Source organism: Prosopis cineraria, unplaced genomic scaffold (assembly GCF_029017545.1).
Source record: "Prosopis cineraria cultivar Desert tree isolate PC_DT_omini unplaced genomic scaffold, ASM2901754v1 PC1, whole genome shotgun sequence".
Classification (NCBI taxonomy): domain Eukaryota; kingdom Viridiplantae; phylum Streptophyta; class Magnoliopsida; order Fabales; family Fabaceae; genus Prosopis; species Prosopis cineraria.
Genome location: NW_026555332.1, coordinates 5,836,518 through 5,847,091, shown reverse-complemented (window position 1 = coordinate 5,847,091; position 10,574 = coordinate 5,836,518). Strand labels below are relative to the sequence as shown.

Here is a 10,574-nt window from a genome sequence, read left to right as displayed (position 1 = left end):
AATTAACTCTAATTATTATAAAATTATATCTAAAATTCGTTCAAAAATCATAGAAAAAAGAAAAACAATATAAACATCATTTTTAATCAATGTTTTCTGTCTCATTGATCATTGTAAGGTTACACATATCTTATATTAGCAATCCCAATCCAAGAACAAATCATTCTTTACCAAATGTAAAAATATCAACAAAATAGCAATGATTTTTAGAGAAACTGCACATCAGTTTTAATCATTAAAATGAACTCCAATTATAATGAAAATTAGTACACTAGTATATTTCAATATGTAGTTTTGAATAATAAAACTACTCTGATCAAAATTTAAATTAAAAATTGTTGAAATAAACTAGTCAAAATTCATAGAAAAATACAATCATCATAAATATCCTATTTTGATCACTAATTTTCATCTTAATAATCATCCTAAGGTTAAGTATATCATCTACTATCATTATCAAGTCAATAAAAAATCAAACATTAATAATTTTTAACACCACACAATATCAAAATGGGCAACAAATGAGGAGAAATTTAAACAAAAAAAATCAACCAATAAAACAATTAATAACATTAAATAAATCAATGTCATAATCTAGAAATCTAAGGATATTGGAATAAAATGAAAAAAAATCATATAAATCACACACCTATGTACCGTGAAGAAGAGAGGATGAAACACAAAGAAAAAGCAAATGAGAGGGGCAGCGGACGACGTAGGTAGTGGTACTTTTACGTCGGAGAGGACTAAGGTGGTTGATGGTAACAATGGAGAAAAATTGAGAGATTTCTGCCAATTTTGTGTGCAGGTGGAGAAGAGAGAATATACGAGAAGACGAACGGGCAAGAATGAATAATGAGACTAAAACTAAATAAAAAAGGGAATAAATGATGGGTATTTTAATACCTGTCATTTATTCATGTATATTAACACCCCTCATATATTTTGAACACTTTAAATGATGGGTGGTCACTCGTCATTTAAAGTTTAAAATTTTTTATTTTTTATTTTAAGAAATTGAAACGTTGGGCAACAATATATGATGGGTGTTTAAGACACCCGTCATATATTATTTAGACTTTAAATGATGGGTATTTAAAATACCTGTCATTTAAAATCTAATTTTTTGAATTTTTTTCCCTTTAAAAAATGAAACATTAAGTTGAAATAAATGATGGGTTAAATGACGGGTATTTAAACACCTGTCATTTATTTTCTAACCATCACCCACCTCTCTCATATATGACGTATTTTTATTTAACCGTTATTTTTTATAGCATCTTATATTTACATTTTTGTAATAGTATAACAAAATCCAATCCACATTTTTGCAAGATGTAAGTCAAATCCTTATCAATTGAACAATCCTTATCAATTACTTCCTCCATTTAAAAATGTAAGATATTTTAAACTGAATCTCACCTCCCAATCAAATAGTTATCTACTTTTTAACTAACCCTATTTTTTTATATTTACCTCTATTAAACACCCTACAATAAATATAAAGTTATTATCATTAGAAATATTTTTAAAAAAAAAAGGCAATGATTACATCTTGAAAGATTAAAAATACTTTACATTTTTTAACGATGGAGTATATTTCAACCTTTTAATTGGCGATATTATTATCTCCTATTAATTAAAATAGAAGATTAACCCACTTAAATTGTTGATTATTGAATATGAAGGCTAATTAAGAAAAGTACAAGTATTTTGAAAAAAAAATGTTATTAGTGAATAAAATTAAAGTGGTAATAGTTAATTATTTACCAATATTATTTTAAAAAAAAGGACAAAAAGACCTCATATGTTACTGTCCCAAAGAAAAAAATTTCTTTAAATACTTTCGTAAGAATGCACTTAATTGAGGATCTGAATATCTAATATTTAAAAAATATACTTCATAATCTTAAATTTCTTTAAATACTTTGGTATGAATGCACTTAATTGAGGATCTGAATATCTGATATTTATAAAATACACTTTATAATCTTACTTTTTCAAAACAAAAATATAAACTTTTAAAAATACCCTTCATTTCACACTCAACTCATGAAAGAATATTAAAAAAAATAATATATGTAAAGGATTATATTAAAAAAATATCATTAATAAAATTTTATTTTTAATAAAATGTTTTATATTTTAGAACGTTAAATCTTCTCCAAAAATATTTTATAATTTGAGATAGAAAAGAAACACATTTCCTCTTACAAAAGGATAAAAGGAAAAATTTTAAATAAAAATTTGTGACATGACTAATAAATATGATAAAAAAATCTTATCTATCACTATTTCATAAAGAGAATAAGAGAAATTATAACAAGAAATAATACCTTTCCTTATAAAAACAATGCATTTACCTACACTGTCATTCATGCATGGTTGATCAATAATTTTGAATTCAATACCTATCGTTGAAATTCACATTAATAATTTTAAATTTATATTTTATTTAAAATTAATAAATGAGTGAATTTAATTGATTAAAATTTCAACGATTCAAATATTCAAATATTACGTATATTTAATGGCTGTACCAAGAATCTGAATCCTCCCCGTCTTCTCTGCCCTCTCTCCGTTTATATGTATATATATGAGGCAGAGCTATGCCTCCATGCTTCTCTCTGCCATCAAATTTCTCCATAACCATAACTCTCTCTCTTTCTTTCTCTCTCTAGCTCTCACAGTTACATTCTCCTGGAGTCTAAATTCAGATTCCCCCATGTTTATGGTTGTCGTGGTGACCCTCTTGGTTATACTCGTCACTCTGTTACTCAGAGTTGCGTATGATACTCTGTTATGCTACATCGTCACCCCCAGACGTATCCAACGCATCATGGAGAAGCAAGGCGTGCGTGGCCCCAAACGCCGCCTCCTCACTGGCAACATCTCCGACATGCTCTCTCTTCACTCCTCCGCCATATCCCAACCCATGAAATCCATCACCCACGACATTGTCTCGCGCCTCCTCCCGCATTTCGCCGCCTGGTACCCCCAATACGGTATCAACTTAACCACCCCCCTTCTTCTTCTTCTTCTTCTTCTTCTTCTTCTTCTTCTTCTCTGTGATGTTTAACGTTTTTTGACTGTTTGATTCTTCAGGACAGAGGTTTCTGTACTGGAACGGAATAGAGCCTAGGTTGTGTTTGACGGAGACGGAGCTGATCAAGGAGTTTCTGGCCAAGTACAACTCTGTGTCGGGGAGGTCATGGCAGCAACGACAAGGGTCGAAGCATTTCATTGGAGAAGGATTGTTAATGGCGAATGGCCAACAATGGTACCATCAACGTCACATCGTTGCCCCTGCATTCGCAGGAGACAGGCTTAAGGTATCGATACTGATTCACCCTGTTCTGTTTCTTTTGGAATTTGTGTGATGACGACCACGATGCTTCTCTGTCATTCACAGGAGTATTCTGGGCACATGGTGGAATGCACGAAGGAGATGCTTCAATCACTGCGAAATGCATTCGAATCAGGCCACACAGAGATTGAGATCAGCGATTACATGACTCGGCTCGCTGCTGATATAATCTCCAGAACAGAGTTCGGTACAAGCTACGAGAAGGGAAAGCAATTATTCCAACTTCTCACTAATCTCCAGACCCATTGTGCTCAAGCAAGTCGTCATCTCTGGTTTCCTGGAAGCCGGTGAGCCATGGGTTATCGAAAATTCCAGAGTTTTCTGCTAACCCATTGAAAGATTACCAGTTTATATATATTGAGATGATCTCTGTACAGGTATTTTCCGAGCAGGTATAACAGAGAGACGAAGGCGATGAAGACAAAGGTGGATAGGTTGTTGATGGATATAATTGAGAGCAGGAAGGATTGTGTGGAGATTGGACGGACGAATTCGTATGGGAATGATTTGCTGGGGATACTGTTGGATGAGATGATGATGATGGACAGGGAGAAGAAGATGAAGAAGAGAGGGAATAATGATGGGTTTAGCTTGAATCTGCAGATGATTAAGGATCAATGTAAGACCTTCTTCTTCGCCGGACATGAGACGACGGCGTTGTTGCTGACGTGGACGGTGATGCTGCTCGCCAGCAACCCTGAGTGGCAGGATAGGGTTCGAGCAGAGCTTAAGGAGGTCTGTAATGGCGGAATTCCGGCTCATGAACATCTCTCCAAGCTCACTCTTGTAAGTCTAACCCACATTTCTTCATGCTTTTTCATTTTTCATGGTTTCACAAAATAAACGAAAACAGAGTTTGATAATACTTAACAAATAAACATTAACCATTAACAACAATAACAAGAAGTGAAATTATCGTCTTAACAGGTATTGTATTTGTTCAGGATCCTTATTAAATATTGAATTCTTTCAGAAATGTTTCAATAATATTCTTTCAAATAAAAATTTTCCTCTCTTAACGTCATTACCCCATTGCCAATTGTGAGCGCCACTTCCAAAGAGATCCCATATTCAAACCCAGCATTAAAACATTTGTGTATGTACATTGATGTGTCTCCATTTCTCATGGAAATTATAAGGTTAGGGGTAAAAGTTTTAAAAAATCTACGTTGTGTCGTTATAAAAATAATTGAATTGATTTCTTAACTAATTTAATGAAATGATTTAATTATGATTGGTCTAACAAGGATTGGAGCATAAATTTGATTATCAACCTCTAAATCTTCTTCTTGAATGTTTTAACAATGGATCAGATTAGTATTTACTACTTCCTCCATTCTAAATTATAAGACATTTTTAGAGAATGTTTAGTATTCTAAAATATAAAATACTTTGATAAAAATAAGGTTTCATTAATAATATTTTTTTAAAATTATCTTTTCCATATATTCTCTCCCTTCAATATTCTTTCATTAATGGAGTATTAATATTCTTTCATTAATGGAGTATTAAATGAAAGATATTTTTAAAAGTTTATATTTTTATCTTAAAAAGATAAGATTTTAAAGTGTATTTAATGAGATTGATACGTGAGATTTTGTTTAAAAATGTTTAATAATTTAAGACGGAGAAAGTATCATTTATATAAATAAAAATAAAATATTAGTATTTTGCTGTGAACTTTCACTGAGTTTAAAAGCTAAAACTTATTCTCCATTATTTATTCACGTGGATTATATCTTACAATACGTTGGATAAATAACAACCTCTAAGTGTTGAACATGCTTTGAGGACACAGATTCTTTCCAGAGAAACTTAAAAATAAATAAGAATAGATGAAATATTGAAGGCTTATTACTTTTAAAATAATATTTTTGCCAGTCTTGCAAATAAAAGGGAAAAAAAATTAGAGAAATGAGTTTACGTAGGAGGCGGGCCCATGTCACTTTGTTTTTTAATTTTTATTTCATTTGGGGACGGACACACCAACCTGATTTTGATATTAATATTATTAATATCAAATATAAATTTACTGAAAGTTGTAATTTTCAAAAATTACAGCTTATTTTGGTGTATTTTCGCGGCTCAAACCTTTTTTAATAGAAGTTTGAGATTTGAATCACCTGCGCAAAAAAAAAAAAAAAAAAAACCAAAAAAAAGAAGTGAGAACAAATGATAAGAGTTTAATTACATAGAGCCATGCTTCTTTGTCTCTATATTTTTCCTAATCCTTCCATTAATAAATGATTGAGGAGGTACATGAAATTACATAAATGGAAAAGTTGTATCGTTAAGGATTTAGATCTAGTCAATTTTAGATTAAAATTTCTTTAAAAAACTATTATTAGCGATGTAAAAAAATAAAGTCAAAAGTATTATAAAAATATAATTTTATTAATATATGAAAGTAAATTTTTTATATCTTAATAATAATTAAGGTAGCTAAAAATAATTGTCAATTTTAAAAATACAAGTCGTTCTGTGAAATTCTATAGAAGTCACATTTTTTGGTCATTTCAAATTCACATAATACTATGAAAAAAAACAAATTATAAAATGTGCAAGGTATTATAGGATGGAATAAATTGTATCTTATGGTTTCGTAGGCAAAGCATAATGAATATGCTAGATTTCTAGTGAAAAATTTTAATTTCAAATCATAAAATGTAGCTATTGGAAAAGACCAAAAAACAAAAAGAAAGAAAGAAAGAAAGAAAAAGGATGAAATGATTTATTATTTATAAATATATAAGCGTAGAGCACTTTCCCTTAAAAAATGTATACAAGCACCCGTGCGCCGGTGGTTTGGTCCACATTAATGTTTGTTCTGCTCGCGAGGCCTTGTCTTTAATTTTATTTTTTTTCCAAAAAGATAAAGTCAGCAAAAAAAAAAAAAAAACACGATCTAAAAAGGAAAAGTTTCAGGACTTGTTTGTTTTTTGTTTTGAAAAATTATTTTTTGTTTTTAAAACCATAAAAGTTTAAAACATTTTTTAAATAAATGTTTTTATTTAATTATTTTTAAAACTGTTTAATTTTTTATTTTTAAAATATATTATATTTGATTATTGAAAATTATAGTTAGCTTGACCAATTTTTATTATTAATTACCATAATTAATTGTCTATAATTATAACTATAAGTTCATTTTTTAATTTTAAAATATTTTAATTGACATAATCAAATAATTTTTTTATTTTTATTTAAAAATAATTTTAAAAATTTATTACAAAATAACTTTTAAAGATAAAAAAATAAAAACAGAAACCAAAGAGACCCTAAGTGGGCCGTTTCTTCTCCATCACTAAAGTTTATGGCTACCCACCTTCCAAAATCTATTTTTTTACTTATTCTTTAATTGGATTTGTTGCTTTAAAAAAAGTTATTTTTATATTTTTTTTTGGGCTAGTTGCCCTCACATCAGTATGCTTCTATGCTCATCACTTTTGTGACTAGGGATGACTGATGAGCACCAAGTTGGACATTTTAAATTGCAAAAATATAATATTTAGTTTTTATAGTTTTATCAAATTTTATTTTTAATTTCTGTAAGTTTTTTCTAGTTTTTTCAGCCCATATAATTTTAAAAAGATTGGGTGACTTTTATTTTTTTAATTCTTATAATTTTTATTTTTTAATAGTTTTAGTCCCTATAAGAACTAAAAACACTGAAAAAAATTATAGGGACTAAAAGCAAAATTTGATGAACTATGGGATCAAAGATTATGTTTTCCCTTTTACATTAAATAAGGAATGTTTAAATTTAATATTTAATATATTATTTATAATAAATTTTTATTTTAATAGATGCAAAATTAAAATAAATATTTTCTTAAATTTTTTTATTATTTATAAATTATTATAAGTTAAAATTTTTAAATTTAAATTGGATTTGAACAGTATAAATTTTACTGTATTAGTACTGCGATAAGCACGAATTGGATATGGTGATAATTGATACAATAATTTTACAAAACTTGAATTTTTTTTGAGATATTATTTAAAATATATTATTTAGGCACTTATTTATTTTGCAATTTTTGCAGTTGCATATGGTCATAAATGAGACAATAAGGCTTTATCCTCCGGCAATGGTGCTTCCAAGAATGGCCTTTGAAGATATAACGCTTGGAGACCTTCTCATTCCAAAAGGAGTATCTGTTTGGGTTCCCGTTTTAGCTATCCATCACAGTAAAAAGCTCTGGGGTGAGGATGCGGATGAGTTCAACCCGAACCGGTTTGCTTCCAAGTCATTCTCGTCCGGCCGGTTCATCCCATTCGCGGTCGGACCCAGGAACTGTATTGGGCAAGCTTTTGCTCTCATGGAAGCTAAGATCATATTGGCTATGTTCATCTCTAAATTCAGATTCACTATTTCTGCTAATTATCGTCATGCTCCTGAGATTGTTCTCACCATCAAGCCCAGATATGGCGTTCAAGTTTGTTTGGAGGCCTTGGATAAGTAATCTGGCATGAGGACACATGCTTGATCCAAACCGGAGTAGTGGAGGACTCATCAGAAATTGAGAGTTCTACTTTTTTATAACGCAAAGGGATTATATATTATATCTGGTTTTATTAGGAAAAATGAATAAGTTAATTCGGATCCAATCAAGTTTCACCTTTTTCTTATTGTATACATGGAAGAGAGCGGATTTGTTTCGTATCTTGACCAGTATTTCTTACTTTTTTGAAATTAGATGCGAGGCCATGTTTTGCGCATGCTCTATTAAAAATGATGACTGGGTTGGGGTAGAACTAATGCAATGAAAAGAGAGATGAAAATCTACAAGATTGCAAGATCAAATTTCAATTTTTCAGTGGACGATCTATAAATAAATATGTTAGTGTTATTTAAATTTAAAGGTATGACAAGGCTTTGGTGAGCTTTAGATCCAATTCATCTAAATTTTTCTTCACGAAAGAATAGAGAGATGAAATAATTATTGTAAAAGGGATTAGAATGAAAAAAATGAAGAAAATCAAGCCCGGATACTTTTTTTGCCAACACACCTGGATACATCTAAATGAGAGATGCATAATAAATATGGTGTGTGTGGCAATTAGGTAAAATTGAATGCCAATTGAATATAAAGATAAAGTTTATGGCACATTGTTTAGATAAGTTTGATTTAACATCCACCAGATTGATATGATGATACTCAAAAAGGCCAAGGAAATCCCTACAAATGACTCTCACGTGATTGATTCATGGAAAAATACAATTAAAGACCCTTTAAGAATATTAATTTCAATTAAGGACCATAATATTTTGAAATCTCAATTAAGGACCATGATCCTTAATTGGGATAAAAAAAATAGTTTGTGAGGTGGAATTCACTAATGCTACTTGGAGATTCACTAATCCAACTTAAGAAAATTACTAATGTATATTATAAAAACATAAAACTCCACTTAGGAATAGGTTGTTTAACAAAAAAAGCTACTTGAAAATTCACTAATCTGACTTAAAAAAATGTCTAACGTATATTATGAAAATATAAAATTTTACTTGGAATCGATTGTTTAACAAAAAGTGCCACTTAAGAATTCACTAACCAAAATTGAAAAAATTTTAACGTATATTGTGAAAAAATGAAACCTTACTTGAGAATCAATTGTTTAATAAAAAATGACTTGTCCAAATTAGAATTTTTTGTTAAAAATCAATTCTCAAGTGGGGTTTCATATTTTCACAATATATATTAGCAATTTTTTCAAGTCTGATTAGTAAATTCTCAAGTAACACTTTTTGTTAAACAATCAATTTTCGAGCGGAGTTCATATTTTCATAATATACGTTAGCAATATTTTCAAGTTGTGTTAGTGAATTTCAAGTGGCGTTAGTGAATCCCATCTCACAAAATATATGCTTTTTTATCTCAATTAAGGACTATGGTTTTTTAAATGGAATTTCAAAATGTTATAGTCTTTAATTGGTATTAATATTTGTAAAGGGTCCTTAATTGTCATTTTTCCTTGATTCATTGTGATTTAGTAAAAAACATGAATATCATAATTAGGGTAAAAATATATTTTTATCCTCGAATTATTTTTTCGAGGAGCATTCAAAAAAATTAGACCTTTTGATTTGTAAATAGAGATCAATGGTGCCTTGTAAATATTCTAATAGCCACCACTAATTTGCTTGCCACTGTAAGGTTGTTGGACTAGATAAAAATTGACTTAGCTTGCTAACAACTAAAGCTATGTTAAGTCTTTGTAATAGCAAGATATTGAAGAGAGCCAACAACTTTTCAACAAGTGATATTATTGGCCTCTATGAGAGAATTACTATCAAAACGAGACAAAGTGTAACTAGATGACATTGAAATTTTTTGCAAGAAAAAGAAGTACTCATATCCCATCTCTGCATAGATTTGTTATATATTTGCCTTAATTCATATAGAAACCTATAAATCTTGTGAGATTTCTACTCCAAGAAAATAATAAACTAGGCCAAAATCTTTCAAAGAAAACACTTCATTCAACTTAAGAATAAATTGATTCATAATCTTTGAAAGAATGACCAGGAGTTGATCATCATTCTAAAAGTAAAATAAAAAAGTATTAGTCTTAATGTTTGAAATCTTCAAGAGACTAGGATTGGCCTTACTCTATTGAACCATGAGCAAGGTGCTTTTTTTAATCCATAAAGATGCTTTTTGTAGCTTACAAACATGAAAGGGTTTGGAAAAATCAACAAAACCTCCTAGTGGAGTTATATACACTTTTGTTAAGCAAGATACACATTCAAAAAAGCATTTTTAATATCCATTTTGCTTGACTTCCCAATTCAAGGATGTTTCCAAAGCTAAGATAACATGAACTGTTGAAGATTTAATGATAGGACTAAAGGTTTCTCCATAATTGATGTCTAGCATTTGATGATACCCTTTGGCAATTGTGATCATCGACTATGTTATCAAGCTCAAGTTTTGTTTTAAACACCCAACAATATCTAATTGTGTTATAAGATGTATGAGTACGGAATAGATCCCAAGTATGATTGTGAAGCAAAGCATTATATTCAAATACCATGGCTATTCTTTAGTCATCTAATTTTAGAGCCTAAGAGACACTCAAAGGTTTCATTCATAAACAAAATGGACCAGTGTTGGTCTAAACAATGGTAGTGCCTCTAGGAGTAGATAATGTTTGAGGAAGATAGAGAGTAAGATGCATTGGTAGATGAAGAAAACAAAGA

The 10,574-nt window shown here is 29.7% G+C and overlaps 1 protein-coding gene across 1 annotated transcript; it reads left to right on the top strand.

The window, feature by feature from the left end:
* The first annotated feature begins 2,635 nt into the window (after positions 1 to 2,635).
* On the top strand, positions 2,636 to 8,075 carry LOC129290692 (cytokinin hydroxylase). The gene is made up of 5 exons (XM_054927572.1): positions 2,636 to 3,005; positions 3,106 to 3,332; positions 3,413 to 3,654; positions 3,745 to 4,153; positions 7,414 to 8,075. Exons 1-5 carry the CDS (start codon positions 2,726 to 2,728, stop codon positions 7,831 to 7,833), a joined length of 1,578 nt encoding a protein of 525 aa, XP_054783547.1. The 5' UTR covers positions 2,636 to 2,725; the 3' UTR covers positions 7,834 to 8,075.
* The last annotated feature ends 2,499 nt before the right edge of the window (positions 8,076 to 10,574 follow it).